At 40.3% G+C, this 26,066-nt stretch overlaps 1 protein-coding gene across 1 annotated transcript in view; it reads left to right on the top strand.

The window, feature by feature from the left end:
* Positions 1–1,388: 1,388 nt before the first annotated feature.
* LOC120046008 (heparan sulfate glucosamine 3-O-sulfotransferase 3A1-like) overlaps positions 1,389–26,066 on the top strand; it is a 97,924-nt gene continuing 73,246 nt past the window's right edge. Inside the window, exon 1 of the mRNA XM_038990921.1 lies at positions 1,389–1,969. Within this exon, the coding sequence (XP_038846849.1) occupies positions 1,389–1,969 (581 nt within the window). The remainder of the gene's footprint in view (positions 1,970–26,066) is intronic.

Here is a 26,066-nt window from a genome sequence, read left to right on the forward strand (position 1 = left end):
GGAAACATTTGGTTCTTGTTCACTTGTAAAGTAATAATGTGCCTGTTATCATTATTTTACTTTCTGCTGTTCCGCTCTGTATTATAAAACAGAGAGACAGAAAGTTTGCAATGGAGGCCATCTTCCTAGGTGGCCTGACGCAGAGAGAGGGGTGAGTTTACGTGTGACTGTTGGGAAATGGAAAATCTAAGGAGAGTGATGGAGAGACAGTCCCAAATTTTTCTCAGGTTGACTCAGTGAAAAGAAAAACACATTTTAGCTCCAGAACAAGGGTAAACCACAGTCATTTAATTATACTATAAGGAAAATGTTAACAATGACTTAATAAAACTGTGTGTGCGTGTGTGTGTCTGTGTGTGTTTTTGTTGAACTATCCTTGTGGGTACTAAAAGTCCTCACAAGGATAGTTAAACATGTAACAATCGGATAAGTGGGGTAATTTTGTCGGTCCCCACAAGGTAAAATGCTATTTTAGGCTTAGGGGTTAGGTTTAGGGTTACAATTAGGGTTAAGGTTAGGTATAGGGTTAGGAGTTAGGGTTAGGTATCATTTTAGGGTTAGAGATGTGGGGTTAATGTTAGGCTTAGGGTTAAGGTCAGGGTTAGGTTAAGTGTTAAGGTTAGGGAAAACATGATTTTGGATGGGAATCAATTATTTGGTCCCCATGAGCATAGCAATATGCGTGCGTGCCACGCACATGTGTGTGAAAGCCCATGAGATAAGGGAAATTGTACCCTCCCTACTGCGATTTTATTGGTTCCTGACATCACATAGGCTACCTTTGCTAAAAGTTTACGCAGACTAATTGGCTGAAGACATGACATTCTTCCTCTCTGATGTTTTGCAGAAGTTTGATACAACAACCACAATGTGGAGTAGACAGAGGTGCTGAAGTTGCCATTGCCTCGTCTTTTTGACCTGGCATTACGCATGGACATTTCATTTAAACAATAAACAAACATAGCCTACATGTCACCTTTTAGTCGTGGCTAGGCTACTTATAATGCTGTTTTGTTAATAAAGGATTCGTTTTATGCGGGATTGCCAGCCTATATAAACAGCATTATACCTGCCTATTCGACAGTTTTTGTTTTATGTTGACATAGATTTACCCTATTATTTATTATAAGGAGAATAACAGCTCGAGCTCTGGGACACATGTGAGTGTTATTTTGGTGTGATGCGTGTGCGAGGTCTAATCCACTGCTGGATAAGGAGCGAGCTCCGGTAGCCTAAGAGCTGTCCTCTCTATTTCTTAATGGCAAGACCCAAGAATGTCTGGTTAGCACGGCTGTGGCTCCTGAACCGGCGACCCAAGGACCGTTATGGCTTTTAGAACAGTCTATTCGGACCCCCTGTCCGGAAGCATTTTCAAGAAATTCGTGGTCATGCTGTGTTCTCTCCTCACCTCCATGTACCTCCTCCACTGCCTCACGGACCACTGTAGCAGCATGCCCACTCCGGTGAAAGCCTCCAGCCAAGTCGTGGGCTTTTTCGCATCGGAACTACAAGACTTGAAGTCGCTGAGGAGGAAAAGGCTGTTAAAGAAATGGACCACGGAGTCCAAGACGCGCTTGAGCTACGAGAGCGCTGACGACACTAAACGGATCTCTGAGGACTCCCGGTTCGACGATACTGATAAGGGACAGGTTTTGTACGAACCGGGACCTCAGGTGGACAGCGATAGCGAGAACCGGGAATTGTCGCGTGATATACAGCTTTCTTTGGATGACATCGTTTCTTCGAAGAGATTGTCACATCCGTTTAAAGTGAAGACGGGAAGTACTGGTAAACTCAGTCCGCTTGGGGAAGGGAGAAAGGAGCTGCCCCAGGCGCTGATCATCGGGGTGAAGAAAGGAGGGACGCGCGCGCTACTCGAGTTCCTCCGCGTACACCCAGACCTCAGAGCGGTGGGAGCCGAGCCGCACTTCTTCGACCGTAACTACGAGAACGGACTGGAGTGGTACAGGTAAATGTAAAAAACAACATTAAATATAGGTGGAATAATAATACTTTTTATTGTTATTATTATTATTATGAGTAGTAGTAGTATTATTAGTATTAGTAGTAATATTAAAAAGATTATGTGCAGCCTATGCCTTATGTATACTTTTCCCAAACTAACTGCTGAGTTAAATAGTGTTTGCTGAAAAGTTTACAAAGTTGTGCTTTTAAGCGCAACGCCAGTGCCTCTCACTGGCAACACTTGTTCACCATTGGAATAATTCAAATGGCCCAGGTTTTATAGCACGCTTCTTTGCTATTACTTTGTTGCATTTTCTATTTGAATTGCCTTTTATTCAAGTTTATAGTCATCTTTTGATTACTGTATATATATATATATATGTAAATAAAGATATTTACTTGTAAATCATGGACAACCTGGTGCTCTATAGTTCTACTTTATTCAGCTGTACAACCAGTGTCAACGTTGTGGGAAAGCTCTAATCACACCAAAATATATCTTATAATTCACTACGGATTCATTCGATATTTTCTGTATCCTAAAATGGACACTGCATAATTATGACCTATAGACTAACGAGATGGTTGTCCTACCCACTTATATATTGTTTACATGTTCATTTGTAACAGTAGTTTACATGCCTAAGTAGCCAATCTAAGCAATAAGTAAATATTTTATTAATTTATCAAAACTTATCTTGGTGAATTTCGTTAAACGAATCTACTGTCTGCTTAATGGCAGAGCTCTGCTATAATATCACCTTATAAAATGTATCAGAAAAAAATTCCTAAAGAAATATATGACTATTAACATAAATTAGGACACTTTCCATATGAAATAAAGTAAATACATCCAATGTAAAATGTTTTACCTAATTGCTGTCTTGTAAAGAATATAATATAAAAAATATATAAAAAAAAAAATACAATAGAACATCTGTTTTTCATAGGCCTATTCAACATCACCAACAGTTGAATTGGGAGCTAAAAGTAAACATTTTCAATTTCAAGGATTATATGGAAAAGGCCCAGATTTAAGTAACAAGCAAAGTACCGCTTCCAAAGTGAGTAGCACTTTATTAAAGTGCTGATGGAGTCGGGTCAATGTCTGACCTGAAATAAATATTCTGAACAAACTCTAGATACACATAATTACACACAGACACTCGCTCCCCCTCAATCCCCTCTCTTCTTTAAGATTTACCGTATTTTATCTCACTTCTCTCTCTATGTGTTAAATGGATTTGTGATTGATTTTATCAGTAGCTTCATGTTCATGTGTGTGTGTGTGTGTGTGTGTTCTCTCTCCGGGGGATAAGGTCTCTCCCCTCTCACTGTATGTGTGTGTAACGGGGCATTGCCGACACTGCAGCTCTGTTAGTAAGAAGGAGTAGGGTTGTAAGAAGGATTAGGGTTATAATGAAGAGTTACCTGAGTGTCTCCAGAGTTAAAAATCACCTTTTGATTGAGTTAACACCAAGCAGCTCACTTTAAAAGCCTGGAGAAACTTCTGCTCTCACCCGGGCCCTTCCCTCAAACTCCCCTTCCAGCCTTCGACCCCCTCTCATACATTAGCACTCCTACCCTCTCCCCACACACAGATACATCCCTCTTTGTGCCTCTCTGAGAGTGAATACTCTATCTTTTGGCCGTCACTCTTTCACACCCTTCTGTTTACCTATTCATTCATTGTGGGAGTGTATATACATGAAGTTTCCATCTTTTACGAGGAGGTGCCTAGATGCTATTGCATGGAATTGGGTCCATGGGCTCCAAGGAGAAACTCAACGTCAGGGCCGGTTACGCTTAATGCCTTCCATTAAAATGGGGAACGGGCCCTTATATTGAAATGGCCGGAGCAGAAGAAATAAAGAAGAGCTCCAACAACGTGACTGACTAGTCAACCTGAGGGAGTGGATCTACTGTGTGGAGGAACACTCCTGTCAACTCTGTTTCAAGGAGTCTGCGAGAGAGACCCTTTATTCATGGTCTTTGTGTGTGGACGCTTTTGATAGGAAGTACCAAAAAGCTATGGAAATGTTTTCCTTCTCTTTTTTTGTCTTTTGAACTGCTGAATGGAATGGCAACAAAAAAAAATCCACAGATTATAAAACAGACAACCATTTGATGAATGTGTGCAAATTAATAAGAAATAAGGAAACAAACGGTCCAGCGCTATTAATTCATCCTACTTGTCAAGACACTTTTAATTCATCCTACTTGTCAAGAAACTGTTAATTCATCCTACTTGTCAAGACACTGTTAATTCATCCTACTTGTCAAGAAACTGTTATTTCATTCAACTTGTCAAGACACTGTTAATTCATGCTACTTGTCAAGAAACTGTTAATTCATTCCACTTGTCAAGACACTGTTATTTCATTCTACTTGTCAAGGCACTGTTAATTCAGTCTACTTGCCAATACACTGTTAATTCATGCTACTTGTCAAGACACTGTTAGTTCATTCTACGTGTCAAGACACTGTTAGTTCATTCTACTTGTCAAGACACTGTTAATTCATTCTACTTGTCAAGACACTGTTAGTTCATTCTACTTGTCAAGACACTGTTAATTCATTCTACTTGTCAAGACACTGTTAGTTTATGCTACTTGTCAAGACATTGTTAATTCCTGAAACTTGTCAAACCATTGTTAATAAACAGATAACCATTTGATGAATGTGTGCAAATGAATAAGAAATAAGGAAACAAACGGTCAAGCGCTATTAATTCAACCTACTTGTCAAGACACATTTAATTCATCCTACTTGTCAAGACACTTTTAATGCATCCTACTTGTCAAGAAACTGTTAATTCATCCTACTTGTCAAGACACTGTTAATTCATTCTACTTGTCAAGAAACTGTTAATTCATTCCACTTGTCAAGACACTGTTAATTCATGCTACTTGTCAAGAAACTGTTAATTCATTCCACTTGTCAAGACAATGTTAATTCATGCTACTTGTCAAGACACTGTTAGTTCAAGCTACTTGTCAAGACACTGTTAGTTCATGCTACTTGTCAAGAAAATGTTAATTCATTCCACTTGTCAAGACACTGTTAATTCATTCTACTTGTCAAGACACTGTTAGTTCATGCTACTTGTCAAGACACTGTTAGTTCATTCTACTTGTCAAGACACTGTTAATTCATGCTACTTGTCAAGACACTGTTAGTTCATGCTACTTGTCAAGACACTGTTAGTTCATTCTACTTGTCAAGACACTGTTAGTTCATGCTACTTGTCAAGACATTGTTAATTCATTCTACTTGTTCAGACATTGTTAATTCCTGAAACTTGTCAAGCCAATGTTAATAAACAGACAACCATTTGATGAATGTGTGCAAATGAATAAGAAATAAGGAAACAAACGGTCCAGCGCTATTAATTCAACCTACTTGTCAAGACACATTTAATTAATCCTACTTGTCAAGAAACTGTTAATTCATCCTACTTGTCAAGACACTGTTAATTCATTCTACTTGTCAAGAAACTGTTAATTCATTCCACTTGTCAAGACACTGTTAATTCATGCTACTTGTCAAGAAACTGTTAATTCATTCCACTTGTCAAGACACTGTTAATTCATGCTACTTGTCAAGACACTGTTAGTTCAAGCTACTTGTCAAGACACTGTTAGTTCATGCTACTTATCAAGAAAATGTTAATTCATTCCACTTGTCAAGACACTGTTAATTCATGCTACTTGTCAAGACACTGTTAGTTCATGCTACTTGTCAAGAAAATGTTAATTCATTCCACTTGTCAAGACACTGTTAATTCATGCTACTTATCAAGAAAATGTTAATTCATTCCACTTGTCAAGACACTGTTAATTCATGCTACTTGTCAAGACACTGTTAGTTCAAGCTACTTGTCAAGACACTGTTAGTTCATGCTACTTGTCAAGAAAATGTTAATTCATTCCACTTGTCAAGACACTGTTAATTCATTCTACTTGTCAAGACACTGTTAGTTCATGCTACTTGTCAAGACACTGTTAGTTCATTCTACATGTCAAGACACTGTTAATTCATGCTACTTGTCAAGACACTGTTAGTTCATGCTACTTGTCAAGACACTGTTAGTTCATTCTACTTGTCAAGACACTGTTAGTTCATGCTACTTGTCAAGACATTGTTAATTCATTCTACTTGTTCAGACATTGTTAATTCCTGAAACTTGTCAAGCCATTGTTAATTCATTCTACTTGTCAAGACACTGTTAATTTATCCATGCTAATTGTCAACACACTGTTAATTCATTATACTTGTCAAGACAATGTTAATTCATAATACTTATCAAGACACAGTAAATTAATTATACTTGTCAAGACAATGTTAATTCATGTTACTCGTCAACACACTGTGAACTCATGTTACTCGTCAATACACTGTTAATTCAATCTACTTGTCAAGACACTAATTCAATCTACTTGTCAGACACTGTTAATTCATACTACTTGTCAAGACAGAGACAATTAATTACACTTGTCAAGACACTGTTAATTCATGTTACTTATCAAGACATTGTTAATTCATAATACTTATCAAGACACAGTAAATTAATTATACTTGTCAAGACACTGTTAAATAGTTCTACTTGTCAAGACACTGTTAGTTCAAGCTACTTGTCAAGGCACTGTTAATTCAGTCTACTTGTCAATACACTATTAATTTATTTTACTTGTCAAGACAGAGTCAATTAATTACACTTGTCAAGGCACTGTTAATTCATGTTACTTATCAAGACACTGTTAATTCTTAGTAATTGTGAAGACACTGCTAATTAATTATACTTGTCAAGACACTGTTAAATAGTTCTACTTGTCAAGACACTGTTAGTTCAAGCTACTTGTCAAGGCACTGTTAATTCAGTCTACTTGTCAATACACTATTAATTTATGCTACTTGTCAAGACACTGTTATTTCATTCTACTTGTCAAGGCACTGTTAATTCAGTCTACTTGCCAATACACTGTTAATTCATTCTACTTGTCAAGACACTGTTATTTCATACTACTTGTCAAGACACTATTATTTCATTCTACTTGTCAAGACACTGCTAATTCATTATACTTGTCAAGACACTGTTAAATAATTATACTTGTCAAGGCACTGTTAATTCAGTCTACTTGCCAATACTTGTAATTCAATCTACTTGTATTGACACTGTTAATTCATGCTACTTTTCAAGACACTATTAATTTATGCTACTTGTCAAGACACTTATTTCATTCTACTTTTCAAGGCACTGTTAATTCAGTCTACTTGCCAATACACTGTTAATTCATTCTACTTGTCAAGACACTGCTAATTCATTATACTTGTCAAGACACTGTTAAATTGGTCTACTTGTCAAGGTACTGTTAATTCAGTCTACTTGCTAATACTTTTAATTCAACCTACTTGTATTGACACTGTTAATTCATTCTACTTGTCAAGACACTATTCAGTTGTACTACTTGTCAAGACACTGTTATTTAATTATACTTGTCAAGACACTGTTATTTCATTCTACTTGTCAAGACACTATTACAGTTTTTTACAATCCCTTTGGCACTAATTTCAGAACCTTGTGGTCATGTTTCAAAACTCTAGACACAAAACTCAAAATGGTCATCACTTGTAACACAGGCTGTCCAATGTTCAAAACATTGCATTGTGCATTCATATCTTTAAAGAAACCTTGCACTTGCTGAAGCATTGGTTCAAATAACTAATTTATCATGAAATACCATAGGAATATTCATTTAGATCACCCACACACAAGATACCGATAGTTTCACTGTGTAGTTGTTCGTTCAATCTTTAAATATTGTAGTACAAAATATGTGATACATGTTTCATTATGGCACTACACGTAAATACATCACTGTAAAAGGACTAGTAAAGAGAATACTACAGACACAGTGGAATCTTCGAACAAAATATGAAATGTATTGATGAAATACAATAACATCACTCATAGGTTTCTTTGAATCAAAGCCAAAATAATTTCCTCAAAAAAATAAAAAAAATACAGTAAAACATCAACTGCAGTGTTCCTCACCTGGCTTACTGTAAAAAGCAAAACAAAGGATTGATTACTGTACTTCTATATTTCCCTCAACCCTGTCTTGTGGATTTGTCCATAGGTTCTAATCCACATTTCAATGGATGTTTTCATTAGCCAAACCTCTTGGGAAGAATCTTTGGGCATGGTGAATCCAGGCCTGACACTGGTTTGCCGTGATGTCATTGCATGCGTCATCCATGGCCTGGAGAAGGGTGGCTTGTTCGTGTGGGCGCCTATCATATACCTTCCACCTCCATGGGGAGAAAAATTCCTCAATCGGGTTTTAGGAAAGGAGAGTATGGGGGTAAGTACAGGGTGGTAAGTTGTGGATGGGCCTGAAACCATGCTTGCACCATTTGAGCATGCTGGAACCTGACATTATCCCACACAATGACATAGGTCATGCCATCAGCTCTACAGACCTGATTTAGTCCATCAAGGAAGGTTACATTGGAACAGCGAATCATGTGGCTGCCTGCAACTCAATATATAGAGTATATAGAGTAGAGAGCTTTAGTTGTTGTTTGACCAAACATTAGAACGGGCAAGATGCGTAATCTAAGCAACTTTGACCGTGGTATGATTGTTGATGCCACACATGGGGATTCCAGCATCTCAGAAACAGCTGCCTTCCTGGGGTTTTACGCACTACAGTCTCTAGAGTTTACAGAGAATGGTGCGATAAACAAAACACATTCAGTGAGCGGCAGTTCTGTCGGCAAAAACACCTTGTTAATGAGAGAGGTCAGAGGAGAATGTCCGGACTCATTCAAGATAACAGAAAGGCCACACATGCTCAAATAACAGGTGTTTAAAACAGTGGTGTGCAGAAGGGCATCTCTTAACGTACAACACCGTGAATAATTCAGGCTGTTGTGGAGGCAAAAGGGGGTCCTACCCAGTACTAGATAGGAGTACGTAATAATGTGGCCGGTGAGTGTACAGTAATGTCAAATCTGGAAACATGGTCTGGAAAGTGGTACATGGGACCATAGAAACAGTGTCTGATAAAGAATGATGATGAAATATTACATCCATAGATAATGTAGTCCAATTGGTTCATGTTCCACGGTAATTGGTGTCAATGGATCTCGTTATCCTGAAACTTTCATGATCTAAACATGGAATATTGTTTGTCAGTTTCCATAAAACTATGCATTAAGAGTAATTCAACAGGTACTTATCATTTTGAGCAGTTGTATTAATTGATAGTTAGATCCTTGTAATGAAATGAATAGACAGTCATCTCAGATGTAATGTATGAATTGCATTTTGAAATGCTAATACTTTGATGTTAAGTTGTGTCATTTTGAACTGGTGATTTTAGTTCAATGAACAAATGATTTTAGCTTTATGTGTATTGTATCCAAGCAATTGGTAAAAGTGTTAGAGTTTTGAAAAATTAGCATTTTGATCATTGCTTGTGAGTTTTGTGTCTAGAGTTTGGAAAATTACATCAAGGTTCTGAAATTAGTGCCAAAGTGATTGTAAAAAACTGTAATTCACACTACTCGTCAATACACTCTTAATAATCCTACATCGTTTGTGTATTGTTTCACAATTCTAGACAATCTTTCTATAACTGTTTTTGTTATAGAAAGATGGTCTCGGTGGTAGTGGGAACAAGGCCATGGTTTTCTATAGATAATCACTGTGGCCAATTTGCTGGATTTATGTGATTATTTTCATTACTGTGTGTGTGTGTGTGTGGGTGTGGGTGTGGGTGTGGGTGTGTTCAGTCACAGCAGCAGCAGGTATTGGGTTGATGGGATGAGGGACTTATGAGGGGCTGTGGTAGAGGAACACCTGGGGTAGGCTACACGGGAGAGATACAGGGTTGGAGATAACAGTGGCTAGTCACATCTAGGAGGAGGGAAACATTTCCAAGCTGAACTATGTGTTCTATAACTAGTGTGCTCTAAGTCATTTGTAGCCAATGACTTCAGTGACTTGGAGTGAACTCGAGAGGCTAGACCCGTGTCACACAGAAAGAGAGAAACAGTGTGTGTGTGTGTGTGTGTGTGTGTGCATGCATGTGAGCGTGCATGTGTGTGAGTGTTTCCGTTGTGTGCGTGTGTGTGCATGTGTGCGTGTGTGTGTGTGTGTGTGTGTGTGTGTGTGTGTGTGTGTGTGTGTGTGTGTGTGTGTGTGTGTGTGTGTGTGTGTGTGTGTGTGTGTGCATGCATGTGAGTGTGCATGTGTGTGAGTGTTTCCGGTGTGCGTGTGTGTGCATGTGTGTGCGTGTGTGTGTGTGTGTGTGTGTGTGTGTGTGTGTGTGTGTGTGTGCATGCATGTGAGTGTGCATGTGTGTGAGTGTTTCCGTTGTGTGTGTGTGTGTGTGTGTGTGTGTGTGTGTGTGTGTGTGTGTGTGTGTGTGTGTGTGTGTGTGTGTGTGTGTGTGTGTGTGTGTGTGTGTGTGTGTGTGTGTGTGTGAACATCAACAACTAGCTGTCTGTGTTCATCCTGCTTCCCCGGTGGAAACATAGACAGACGTATTGAAGCCCCCAAGTCCACAAGTAACGTTGTCATTGTTTGTGTAGGAGTTCCCAAGATATATTGTCATTATTTGCATCATATTTAACAGAAAATACATAGTATACTCCACCCCATAGTATACTCCATCCCATACATAGTATACTCCATCCCATAGTATACTCCATCCCATACACAGTATACTCCATCCCATGGTATACTCCACCCCATAGTATTCTCCATCCCATACATTGTAAACATCCCACAGTATACTCCATCCCATGCATACTATACTCCATCATATAGTATACTCCATCATATAGTATACTCCATCACATAGTATACTCCATTTCATATATAGTATACTCCATCCCAAAGTATACTCCATCCCTTAAACAGTATACCTCATCCTATAGTATACTCCATCACATAATATACTCCATCTCATATATAGTATACTCCATTCCATAGTATACTCCATCCCATACATAGTATACTATATCCCATAATATTCCTTCATCACATGGTATACTCTATCCCATAGTTTACGCCATCAAAAAGTATACTTTATCCTGTTGTATACTCTATCCCGTATTAAACTATATTCCAGTGTATACAACTTCCCATACTTTGTATACTCCATCCCAATCTTAGTAAACTCCATCCATCCCTTAGTATTCTATATCCCATAGTATACTCCATGCCATAGTATACTCTATCCCATATAATTCTCTATTTCATATACAGTGGGGCAAAAAAGTATTCAGTCAGCCACCAATTGTGCAAGTTCCCCCACTTATAAAGACGAGAGAGGCCTGTAATTTTCATCATAGGTACACTTCAACTATGACAGACAAAATGAGAAAAAAAATCCAGAAAATCACATTGTAGGATTTTTTATGAATTTATTTGCAAATTATGGTGGAAAATAAGTATTTGGTCACCTACAAACAAGCAATATATCTGGCTCTCACAGACCTGTAACTTCTTCTTTAAGAGGCTCTTCTGTCCTCTACTCGTTACCTGTATTAATGGCACCTGTTTGAACTTGTTATCAGTATAAAAGACACCTGTCCACAACCTCAAACAGTCACACTCCAAACTCCACTATGGCCAAGACCAAAGAGCTGTCAAAGGACACCAGAAACAAAATTGTAGACCTGCACCAGCCTGGGAAGACTGAATCTGCAATAGGTAAGCAGCTTGGTTTGAAGAAATCAACTGTGGGAGCAATTATTAGGAAATGGAAGACATAAAAGACCACTGATAATCTCCCTCGATCTGGGGCTCCACGCAAGATCTCACCCCGTGGAGTCAAAATGATCACAAGAACGGTGAGCAAAAATCCCAGAACCACACGGGGGGACCTAGTGAATGACCTGCAGAGAGCTGGGACCAACTAACAAAGCCTACCATCAGTAACACACTACGCCACCAGGGACTCAAATCCTGCAGTGCCAGACGTGTCCCCCTGTTTAAGCCAGTACATGTCCAGGCCCGTCTGAAGTTTGCTAGAGAGCATTTGGATGATCCAGAAGAAGATTGGGAGAATGTCATATGGTCAGATGAAATCAAAATATAACTTTTTGGTAAAAACTCAACTCGTCGTGTTTGGAGGACAAAGAATGCTGAGTTGCATCCAAAGAACACCATACCTACTGTGAAGCATGGGGGTAGAAACATCATGCTTTGGGGCTGTTTTTCTGCAAAGGGACCAGGACGACTGATCCGTGTAAAGGAAAGAATGAATGGGGCCATGTATCGTGAGATTTTGAGTGAAAACCTCCTTCCATCAGCAAGGGCATTGAAGATGAAACGTGGCTGGGTCTTTCAGCATGACAATGATCCCAAACACACAGCCCGGGCAACGAAGGAGTGGCTTCGTAAGAAGCATTTCAAGGTCCTGGAGTGGCCTAGCCAGTCTCCAGATCTCAACCCCATAGAAAATCTTTAGAGGGAGTTGAAAGTCCGTGTTGCCCAGCAACAGCCCCAAAACATCACTGCTCTAGAGGAGATCTGCATGGAGGAATGGGCCAAAACATCAGCAACAGTGTGTGAAAACCTTGTGAAGACTTACAGAAAACGTTTGACCTCTGTCATTGCCAACAAAGGGTATATAACAAAGTATTGAGATAAACTTTTGTTATTGACCAAATACATATTTTCCACCATAATTTGCAAATAAATTCATTAAAAATCCTACAATGTGATTTTCTTGATTTTTTTTTCTCATTTTGTCTGTCATAGTTGAAGTGTACCTATGATGGAAATTACAGGCTTCTCTCATCTTTTTAAGTGGGAGAACTTGCACAATTGGTGGCTGACTAAATACTTTTTTGCCCCACTGTATATTATTTCTCCACGGCATACTTACTATACTCCATCCGTACATAGAGTACTATATCCCATAAAATACTCTGTCATGTGGTATACTCTATCAAATAGTATACTCTATCCCATAGTATAATCCATCTCATACATTGTGCTCAATCCCATACTTAGTATACTGTATCCCATTGTATACTCTATCCCATAGTATACTCCATTCCATAGTATATGCTATCCTATATCATACTCTATCCCATAGTATACTCCATCTCATAGTATGCTCCATTCCATAGTTTACTCTATCCCATAGTATACTCCATCTCATACTTAGTATACTCAATCCCATACATAGTATACTATATCCCATAATATACTCCATCACATGGTATACTCTATCCCATAGTATAATCCGTCTCAAACAAAGCATACTCCATCCCATACTTAGTATACTCCATCCAATACATAGTATACTCAAACCCATATTATACTCTATCCGATAGTATACTATATCCCATAGTATAATCCATTCCATAGTATACACCATCTCATACTTAGTATACTCAATCCCATACAAAGTATACTATATCCAATAATATACTCCACCACATGGTATACTCTATCCCATAGTATAATACGCCTCATACATAGTGTACTCCATCCCATAGTTAGTATACTCCATCCAATACATATTATACATCCCATAGTATACTCTATCCAATAGCTTACTCTATCCCATAGTATACTCCATTCCATAGTACACTCCATCTCATACAGAGTATACTCCATCCCACATGTAGTATACACCATCCCATAAATTGTATTATCCATCCCATAGTATCGTCTTTCCCATAGTATACTCCATTCCATAGTATACTATATCACATAGTATACTCTATCTCATATTCTACTATATCCAATAGTATACTCCATCTCATGCATAGTATACTCCATCACATTCTTAGTGTACTCCATCACATAAATAGTATACTATATCTCATAAAATACTCCATCACATGGTATACTCTATAAAATAGTATACTCTATCCCACAGTATACTCCATCCAATACTTAGTATACTCCATCCCATACATAGTAAACTATATCCCATAATATACTCCATCACATAGTATACTCTATCCCATATTATACTCCATCACATAGTATACTCTTTCCCATAATATACACCTTCACATAGTACACTCTATCAAAAAAGTATACTCCATCCCATAGTACACTATATCCCATAGTAGAATCTACCACATACTATACGCTATCCGTAGTATACTCCATCAGCCAGTATACTCTATCACAAACTGCACTATATCACATAGAGTAAACTATGGGAAAGAGTAAACTATGTGATATAGTGCAGTTTGTGATAGAGTATACTGGCTGATGGAGTATACTACGGATAGCGTATAGTATGTGGTAGATTCTACTATGGGATATAGTGTACTATGGGATGGAGTATACTTTTTTGATAGAGTGTACTATGTGAAGGTGTATATTATGGGAAAGAGTATACTATGTGATGGAGTATAATATGGGATAGAGTATACTATGTGATGGAGTATATTATGGGATATAGTTTACTATGTATGGGATGGAGTATACTAAGTATTGGATGGAGTATACTGTGGGATAGAGTATACTATTTTATAGAGTATACCATGTGATGGAGTATTTTATGAGATATAGTATACTATTTATGTGATGGAGTACACTAAGAATGTGATGGAGTATACTATGCATGAGATGGAGTATACTATTGGATATAGTAGAATATGAGATAGAGTATACAATGTGATAGAGTAAACTATGGGAAAGAGTAAACTATCACATTGTATACTCTATCCCATATTTAATCTATCCCATATTATATTCCATCAAAAATTATTCTCTATCTTCTAAATAGTATACTCCAGCCCATACTAAGTATACTCCATCCTATACATAGTATACTCCATCATATGGTATACTCTTTCCCATAGTATACTCTGTCTCATAGTATTCTCAATTCCATAGTATACTCTATCCCACATTATTGTCCATCTAATACATAGTATACTTCATCTCATACTTGGCATCCTCCATCCGATAGTATACTCCATTCCATAGTATACTATATCCCATAGTATACTCTATCACATAGTATACTCCATTCCATAGTATAGTATATCCCATAGTATACTCCATTCCATAGTATAATCCATTCCACACTATACTCTATCCCATAGTATACTATATCCCATGGTAAACACCATCTCATACATAGTGTACTCCATCCCATACTTAGTATACTCTTTCCCAATAATAGTACACTATATCCCATAATATACTCCATCACATGGTATACTCTATCAAATAGTATACTCCATCCCATAGTATACTCCATCCCATAGTATACTCCACCCCGTAGTGTACTCCATCACATAGTATAATATATCACATTGTACACTCCGTCCCATACATAGCAAACTCCATCCCATACATATTATACTACATCCCATACATAGTACACTCCATCCCATGTTATACTCCATCCCATACATAGAATACTCCATTACATAGTATGCTCCATTAACAGATTGTATACTCCATCCCATAGTATGCTTAGTATGGGATGTAGTGTATTATGTATGGGATGGAGTATACAATGTATGGGATGGAGTATACCATGGGGTAGAGTATACTATTAAGGTTTTGGAGTATATTATGTATATGATGTAGTGTACTATTTACGGTATGTAGTATACTATTTGTGGGATGGAATAAACTATGTGTGTGATGGAGTATAGTATGTATGGGAAGGAGTATACAACGTATGGGATGGAGTATACCTAGGGATGGAGTATACTATGTACGGGATAGAGTATACCATGGGGATATATTAAAGTAGTATACTCCATCCTATAAATAGTGTTCTCCATCCAATACTTAGTATATGCCATCCAATATATAGTGTGCTTCATCACATACATATTATAGTCCATCCCATAGTGTTCTCCATTCCATATATAATATACTCCATCCCATAGTACACTTCATCCCATACATTGTATTTTCCATCCCGAAATATGCTCTATTTAATACATAGTATACTCCAGCCCTTACTTAGTTTACTCCATCCCATATGTAGTATGCTCCATCCCATAGCATACTTCATCACATACATTGTATACTCCAACTCATACATAGTGTTCTCCATCCCATAGTTTACTCCATCCCACAGTATGCTACATCCAATAGTTTACTTCATCCCATAGAATAATCCATCCCATTTTATACTCCATCACATACATAGTATACTTCATCCGATAGAATACTCCATCACATATATAGTTTACTCCACCACATACATGGTATACTCCACCTCAAACTTAGTGTACTCCATCCCATAGTCCACTTCATCCCATACATTGTATACTCCATCCCGCAATATACTATATGTAATACATAGTATACTCCAGCCCTTACTTAGTATACTCCATCCCATATGTAGTATGCTCCATTCCATAGAATACTCCATCACATACATAGTATACTCCAACCCAAACATAGTGTTCTCCATCCGATAGTTTACTCCATCCCACACTATTCTACATCCAATAGTTTACTTCATCCCATAGAATAAGCCATCCTATTGTATACTCTGTCCCATATATAGTATACTCCATCCCATAGTATACTCCATCACATACATAGTATACTCCATCCCATAGTATACTCCATCACATACATAGTATACTCCAACTCAAACTTAGTGTACTCTGTCCTATCGTATACCCCATCCCATGGTTTAATCCATCCCATAGTATTCTCCATTCAATATTATACTCCATCACATATTATACTCCATCCCATAGTATACTATATCCCATGAATAGTTTACTCCATCCCATATTGCACTCCATCCCATACATGAACTCAGCAAAAAAAGAAATGTCCATTTTTCAGGATCCTGTCTTTCAAAGATAACTCGAAAAAATCCAAATAACTTCACAGATCTTCATTTTAAAGGGTATAAACACTGTTTCCCATGCTTGTTCAATGAACCATAAACAATTAATGAACATGCACCAATTAAGGTCACATTTATGAAAACTTAGGACACTAAAGAGGCCTTTCTTCTGACTGAAAAACATCAAAAGAAAGATGCCCAGGGTCCATGCTCATCTGTGTGAACGTGTCTTAGGCATGCTGCAAGAAGGCATGAGGACTGTAGATGTGGCCAAGGCAATAAATTGCAAAGTCCGTACTGTGAGACGCCTAAGACAGCGCTACAGGGAGAAAGGACAGACAGCTGATCGTCCTCACAGTGGCAGACCCCGTGTAACAACACCTGCACAGAATCGGTACATCCGAACATCACACCTGCGGGATAGGTACAGGATGGCAACAACAACTGCCCGAGTTACACCAGGAACGCACAATCCCTCCTTCAGTGCTCAGACTGTCCGCATTAGGCTGAGAGAGGCTGGACTGAGGGCTTGTAGGCCTGTTGTAAGGCAGGTCCTCACCAGACATCACCGGCAACAACGTTGCCTTTGGTCACAAACCCACCGTCGCTAGACCAGACAGGACTTTGCAAAAAGTGCTCTTCACCGATGAGTCGCGGTTTTGTCTCACCGGGTGTGATTGTCGGATTCGCGTTTATAGTCGAAGGAATGAGCGTTACACCGAGGCCTGTACTCTGGAGCGGAATCGATTTGGAGATGAAGGGTCCGTCATGGTCTGGGGCGGTGTGTCACAGCATCATCGGACTGAGCTTGTTGACATTGCAGGCAATCTCAACGCTGTGCATTACAGGGAAGACATCCTCCTCCCTCATGTGGTACCCTTCCTGCAGGCTCATCATTTCTTTTTTTGTTTAGTTTAGTATACTCCATCCAATATTATACTCCATCCCAGAGTGTTCTCCATCCAATACATAGCATACTCCATCCCATAGTATACTCCATCCCATGGTATTCTCCATCCCATCCATCCCATACATAGTATACTCCATCCCATAATATACATCCCATAGTATACTCCATCCCATACATAGCATACTACATCCCATGCATAGTATACTTCCAGAAACCCATGTTTTTGTCTTTCCAAGTTTTATTAGTATTATTTTGGATTCAGTTGTTTGGATGAAAAGTTTGTTGTACCAAAAACAAGAAATTTATTTTTTGTAGTGCTACTCTGTTCTTCTGGCTGGCCCTGTCTCTGTAGTGACCTGTGGTGAGAGGCCGTCAGATGTGGAGGTAGATGGAGCGAGTATCAAAGTATGTAATGCTGATTTGGACTCCAAATGCCAGGCATACATTACAAGATCCAGATGTAAATATGTGGAATATTACTTTGTCTCCTCCCATGTATGAATTTTTTAAACATACATTTTTATAACTCTTTTGTGATTATCATACTTTCCTAGATCAGTCTAGTCATCAAGCCAAATAGCTTCACTGATGCTGTTCCATGTATGAAAAGTTGCACCAAGGAAATACATTTACTCAGTCGTCAGAGCTGTTGGTGAAAAGTGGTTTAAATTCCCAGCATTTTCTTTGAGCTCATATTTTGTCAAGGTTAGGTGTCAATTAAGTGGGTGGCAGAGTTGAGAGTGTAGCCTTGTTTGTTGCTGTCAGACATCTCACTCGTCATTGGGCCTGTGAAGAGGTGGATCTGTGGAAAGGAAAGGCTGTCAGCTTATTGGTGGGGAGGAGCAGCATCTCAGCAGTTAGCTTTTTTACTGTGGATGCCTTGAGTGGTGGGAGGAATTTCTATAGTTTTCCATTGTAGCAAAGTATATACAGGCCCACAGAAACAATGCATTTATGGGACTTTGCAATTATCCATAGCCCATAAATGAATTAGTTAGCCTTTATTGTGGTAGTCTGAAACAGACTGTAAGGTTCAGTAATAGCAGGTCTACCCTTGTACTTTATCACAAATCATGATAAAGCAGGCAGGCAGTTATCTCTGTACTCAAGTAGGTTCTTGACTACTTGACATGTCCTCTAGAAATTAGATATGCTGTGGACCCCCCCACCCCCCGGCTTTCTCTCTCACTCACATACGGTACAGTCTCTCTGGGTGTTTGATAAAGATGCAATACTATGGCTCAGTTGATTTATCTGACTTTCCTTGGCATGAAGGTGCTGTTCTACTGGTCTACTGGGAAACACAAAGCTGCATTGAAGTACCCAGAACAGTGCTGGACAGGGTGGTAACAGATACCCAGAGGGAGAGAGAGAAGCGATTCCTAAACCTTCCATTAAAAAGCCTACAGAGAGATGAACCTGGAGAAGAGTCCCCTAAGCAAGCTGATCCTGGGGCTCTGTTCACAAACACAAACAGACCCCACAGAGCCCCAGGACAGCAAAACAATTAGACCCAACCAAATCATGAGAAACACAAAGATAATTACTTGACACATTGGAAAGAATTAATAAAAAATACAGAGCAAACTAGAATGCTATTTGACCGTCAACAGAGAGTACACAGTGGCAAAATACCTGACCACTGTGACTGACCCAAAATTAAGGAAAGCTTTGACTATGTACAGACTCAGTGAGCATAGCCTTGCTATTGAAGATGGCCTCCGTAGGCAGACCTGGCTCTCAAGAGAAGACAGGCTATGTGCACACTGCCCACAAAATGAGGTGGAAACTGAGCTGCACTTCCTAACCTCCTGCCAAATGTATTACCATATTAGAGACACATATTTCCCTCAGATTACACAGATCCACACAGAATTTGAAAACAAACCCAATTTTGATAAACTATCTACTGGGTGAAATACCACAGTGTGACATCACAGCAGCAAGATTATTGACCTGGTGCCACAAGAAAAGGGCAGACATTTTTATTTATTTTTTACCTTTATTTAACTAGGCAAGTCACTTACGAACACATTCTTATTTTCAATGACAGCCTATTGTTCAGGGGCAGAACAACAGATTTTTACCTTGTCAGCTCAGAGATCTGATCTTGCAACATTTCAGTTACAATTCCAACACTCTAACCACTAGGCTACCTGCCCCCCCTGAAGTTTTAAATGTTGTACATTGTAAATACAACCCATATTTATGTTTATTTATTTTTGTCCTTTAAATATTTGCACATAATATGACATTTGAAATGTCTTTATTCTTTTTGAACTTTTGTGAGTGTAATATTTAATGTACATTTTTATAGTTCATTTCACTTTTGTTTATTATCTACTTCACTTGCTTTGTCAATGAAACATATGTTTCCCATGCCAATAAAGCCCTTAAATTGAAATTGAATTGAGAGAGAGAGAAAGAGTGAGAGATTGAGAGACCTCCTGAGCATGAGCCCCTGCCCACGTCAGGGTTGTAAAGTGATTATCATGGAGTATAATTGTATAATGGGACACAAGGCCCCTCATCTCCCGCTGGAGGAATGTAACCCACCAACACCACACACACACACACACACACACACACACACACACACACACACACACACACACACACACACACACACACACACACACACACACACACACACACACACACACACACACACACACACACACTTCGAACCCACACCACCACTCCTGCACACCCCTAAGAGGCCCCCATATAGGGGAGGCAGCGTAGGTTGGGCCACAGTCCTGCCTGTCAGCAGCTGCTCCCTGGCATGTAGGGAATGGGAGGGTGAGAACAGGCAGCAGGTACAGGGTGCTCCTCAGACACCCTCAGAATCCCTGATACTCACACCTGATGTTTTCACCGGACTGACGGTCTGACAGACCAAGGCAACCAAAATAACAACATGTTTGTTGTCTCTCCATCAGTCTGTCATTCGTCCCCATGGGGGTCTAAGGATAACTTTGGTACAAATGTCCGAAGCCTGGGACCGCTGAGAGGCTTTGATGAGAGAAAGTATAATTGATCAGGGTTAGGGTTAGGTCAGCGAGGGCCACCTAGATGGCTACCAACAGAATGTGCCACCTCACAGAGTTCAGAAGTCACTATAGCAGACAGCAGATGGTCATGTTGGGAATAGAGTTACACTTCTTGCTGCATTCTGCTTATTGCTTATTTGCTTTGGAGATTTGCGTACACTAGTCAGGCAGAAACCTGTTTGTCCCTTTCTGAACTTTAGATCACTTCAGTTAAACAGCTGTTGTTCTTGTTTTATAGGGTATGAGTTACAGTTCTTAGCATTATCTGTGCTAGGACTCAGATTACAAAATTAACAATTTGGTTTAGGCCTAAAAACGTACAAGACCTGCAACTCTAATCTGACTGTTTGAAATGTTATAGAGCTGAAGCAGTTTACTGAAGCAATATCCCAACATTAGACCTCTCTAGCCTTCGCTTACAAGTCTGCAACACTGTTCCACTGTAAGGCAATATGTGTAACTCCTAAATAGAACGATAGTGATTTACCGGTTCCCTTTCAGTCAATCAATCAATCAATCACTCAATCAAATGTATTTGTAAAGCCCTTTTTACATCAGCAGATGTCACAAAGTGCTATACAGAAACCCAGCCTAAAACCCCAAACAGCAAGCAATGCAAATCTAGAAGCACGGTGGCTAGGAAAAACTCCCTAGCAAGGCAGGAACATAGGAAGAAACCTAGAGAGTAACCCGTCTCTGAGGGGTGACCAGCCCTCTTCTGGCGGTGCCGGGTAGAGATTATAAGAGTACCTGGCCATTAAGGACATATCGTTCTTCAAGATGTTCAAACGTTCATAGATGACCAGCAGGGTCAAATATTAATCACAGTGGTAGTGTAGAGAGTGTCCATAGTCCATAGAGAGTGTCCATAGTCCATAGAGAGTGTCCATAGTCCATAGAGAGTGTCCATAGTCCACACTCTCACAGTGTAGAGAGTGCAACAGGTCAGCACCTCAGGAGTAAATGTCTGTTGGCTTTTCATAGTTGAGTGTTCAGAGGTAGAGACAGCATGTGTGGTAGAGAGAGAAAGAGATGGAGGGGGACAGAGAGAGAGGGAGCGGGAGAGGGAGAGAGAAGGTTGAAAACATCAGGTCCGGGACATGGTAGCACATACATTGAACAGGTCAGGGTTCCATAGCCACAGGCAAAACAGCAGAAACTGGATCAGCAGCATGACCAGGTGGTCTGGGGACGGGGACAGCCAGGAGTCATCTGGCCAGGTAGTCCTGAGGCATGGTCCCAGGGCCTCCAGGGGGAGGGGGGGGGGGGGGGGGGGGGGGGAGAAAGAGAGAGAGAGATGGGAGAACTAGAGGGAGCACACTTAAGTTCACACAGGACACTAGATAAGGCAGGAGAATTTCACCAGATAGGACAGACTGACCTTATCCCACTACACACAGACTAAGTGTATGCTGAGATGGGGGGCGACACTGTGGCCCTGTCCGACAATACCACCAGACAGGGCCATCCAGGCAGGATATAACCCCACCCACTTTGCCAAAGCACAGCACCCACACCACTAAATGGATATAAGCAGACCAACAATTTACTACTGTGAGACAAGGCTGAGTATAGACCATGGAGATCTCCTCCATCGCACGAGACCGAAGGGTGCTAAACCGGACAGGAAGATCATGTCAGTGACTCAACCCACTCAAGTTGAGTATAGCAAAGAAACCTGGCACCACATGATGCATCCATCCTAGGGAAGGCACGGAAGAGCACTAGTAAGCCAATGACTCAGCCTCCGTAATAAGGTCAGAGGCAGAGAATCCCAGTGGAGAGAGGAGAGCCGGCAAGGCAGAGACAGCAAGGGCAGTTTGTCACTCCAGGGCCTTGTCGTTCACCTTCGCAGCCCTGGGCCAGACTGCACTCAATCATAGGACCTACTCATCATGACACTAGGCGAGACCCAAATGCAGACACAGGAGGCAGATGTTTGGAGTTTAAGATGTTTAATAAATCCAAAGGGAGTAGGCAAGAGAATGGTCGTGGACAGGCAAAAGGTCGTAAACAGATCAGAGTCCAGGAGGTACAGAGTGGCAGGCAGGCTCGAGGTCAGGGCAGACAGAATGGTCAGACAGGCGGGTACAGAGTCCAGAACAGGCAAGGGTCAAAACCGGGAGGACTAGAAAAAGGAGAAAAGGCAAAGAAGGAAAACGGGAAAAAACGCTGGTAGGCTTAGACATACTAGACGAACTGGCACAGAGAGACAGGCAACACAGGGATAAATACACCTGGAGAGGGTGGAAACAATAACGAGGACAGGTGAAACAGATCAGGGTGTGACACTACTGAAGAGATGAGTCTTCAGTAAAGACTTAAAGGTCGAGACAGAGTCTCCATCTCTCACATTGAATAGGTAGACCATTCCATAAAAAATGTTGCTCTACAGGAGGAAGCCCTGCCTCCAGCTGTTTGCTTAGAAATTCTAAGGACAATAAGGAGGCCTGCGTCTTGTGACCGTAGCACATGTGTAGGTATGTACGACAGGACCGAATCAGAGAGATAAGAGTAGAAGACAGTCCATGTATTGCTTTGTAGGTTAGCAGGTAACCTTGAGATCATCCCCAGCCTTAACAGGAAGCCAGTGCAGAGAAGCTAGCACTGGAGTAATATGATCAAATGTTTTGGTTCTACTCAAGATTCTAGCAGCTGTATTCAGCTATAACTTAAGTTTATTTAGCGTAGACCATTGCAGTAGTATAATCTAAAAGTGACAAGCATGGATTAGCTTTTCTGCATAATGTTTTGACAAAAAGATTCAAACTTTTGCAATGTTACGAAGAAGGAAAAAAGCTGCCCTTGAAATATTCTTGATTCGTTCATCAAAAGAGAGATCAGGGACCAGAGTAACGGTGCAACACAGTTTTATTTGAGACGACTGTATAAGCAACAAGATTAATTGTCAGATCAAACAGCAGATCCCTTTGTTTTTTGGGACCTAGAACTAGCATCTCCGTTTTGTCCGAGTTTAAAATTAGAACCTTTGCCACCATCCACTTCCTTATGTCTGAAACACAGGCTTCCAGTGTAGGCAATTTTGGAGCTTCACCATGTTTCATCAACATTTCTGTCAACTTCGCTACAACATACTATGGGAAGTCACACTCTCGGTTGAAGGCCCTGTTGAAGGCCCTACAATCATGCCTGATTGGAAGCCCAGCTTTCCACAAGTGATAAGAGTGAGGCTCGGATTCATTTCTTCAATTACTCCGCTCTTAACCTCGTTGTGAACAGGAAAAAAATCTAGCTACCAAAACAAACAACTGGAACACGAGACTGTCTTATGTTGTTTCAACTAAAGTGGTTGAGTGTGCTCACTCCTTGGATGTTGTGTGCTGAAGTTTGTATAATTCTCATAAGTTTCCTAATCATGAAGAAATAGTTTTCTTTGGAATTGCTTGGCCTGGCTATATCGAAAAGTAAGATGGCTATAATGTGACCAAAACGACGAAGGGTAACAAGCCGGGTTCGGGTTCGTGACCATGCCCCAATGATAGTCATGTTGTTGTCTTGTATGTCTCGGAGGTGGGGCCCTCTTCCCCAGGAGTGGAGACTTCACCCCTGGGTGTTTGTCCAGATATGGGAGAGGTGCGACAGGGCCGACGCAGATATTTCCGCAACACAAGAAAATGCAGAGCATCGTCTATTTTTCTCGAATGAGGGACCAGAGTTCCCCGTTGGGAATGGACGCTTTGATGCACCAGTGTACTCAAACCTTCCTTTATGTGTTTCTGCCAGTGATTCTGATTCAGCACACGTTGGAGAGGGTGCACCCGGAGGACTTACCATTGATTATTGTGGCTCCCTGTTGGCCCAGGGAGCCTTGGTTCATGGAGATCATTCGCTTTTTAGGTGGGGATCCATGGCAACTTCAACTCCTAGGTGTAGGTTTGGCATGTGAGGCCGGTGTTACCTAGAGGTGTTTGCGCCCATTCCATCAGGGGTCTGGCAGCATCTTGGGCTTTAAAGGGTGAACTGGAGGATATATTTGTGCCGTTGCAAGTTGAGCGTCACCACACAATTGTGTGAAACTTTATCACTTGGATGTCACTTCTCCCAGTATAGCACACAGTGTGCCTACGACTGGGAAAGGGGAAAGTCACTAGGCAGTGCCGTTTCCCGCAATACCCATTCTGCCATATCTGGCAGGGTCAGATAGCCCTTTCATTTAGTATCCGTTAGGGTTGGCTTGGGGCGTGATTATTTTTCCCCGTAGAATGTTTTACCAAAGTTGACTGACTGAAAGGGAACGTAATGTTATGACTACAACTACTGTTCCCTGAAGGAGGGAAGAGTAGTTGCAGACCTGTTTGGCCCTGCGTCGTCTGTTCCTGGGTTCGGTGGAGAACATTATTAAATTGAAGGAATGAATCCGTGCCTCACGCTTATTACCTATGGAAGGCTGGGCTTCCAGCAAGGCGTGGATTTCATTGGCCTTGTCAGGCGTGATTATAGGTCCTTCAACCGAAGTTGCGAGAGTGTGACTCCCCATAGTATGTTGTACCTTGTTTCCCTCCTTCAGAGAACATCAGTTATAGTCATAGCGTTACTTTTTCAGGGCATGTCCGTAAATGTCAAAGTTATTTATTCTTCTTGAGCTCCCTCTGTGGCACTTATCTTATAAATCAGTGTATCCACTTGATATGAGTCTGAATGAAAAGGACCCATGTCAGTCATTTCCCTCACTGCAATTAATACTTCCCTGCTCTGGTATTTCAGTTTTTCTGGCAACCCGAGGAGGATGGGAGTAAAGTGAAATCTTAGACCTATAATTTGGCATGGGAGAATAGTTGTGTTCAAGTCTCTGGCTGTGGTCCAAACACTTAAAAGACACACCCTCGTCCACTTACCCTAACCTTATGCCCTTGGGGGAATCCCCGTCACCATCTTGGAGGGTGGTCCAAATGATTAGTCAAGCAAGGGAAGTTTGCAACGTAAGCCCCTCGTCACTCGTTTTTAGTCGGCTTTGCGAGTGTACAATTATGTTCACGCCGAGACCTGAAACTCCCCATAATTCAATTTACGACTACTGTACATCCGCTAAGAACAGTCAGCGAAAACTTAAAAACAACATCAATGGAGAGGTCAACATACAAGTGTAAGTAAAAACAAATGCAAATAAGTTTGACATTTTGCTACTACGGAAAAAGTAAATCTGTTTTTGTTATTATTAATCATTAATAATTATATATTTAATATAAGTAGACATGCACTCATAATTGAATGTAGCGCATATAAAGCAAGCCACCGGTGGCTGGAAACACAATCATTGTGGCATAAACAAGTTACAAATTTCCAGCCAAGGGGGGT

The sequence above is a fragment of the Salvelinus namaycush genome, chromosome 4, assembly GCF_016432855.1.
Source record: "Salvelinus namaycush isolate Seneca chromosome 4, SaNama_1.0, whole genome shotgun sequence".
Classification (NCBI taxonomy): domain Eukaryota; kingdom Metazoa; phylum Chordata; class Actinopteri; order Salmoniformes; family Salmonidae; genus Salvelinus; species Salvelinus namaycush.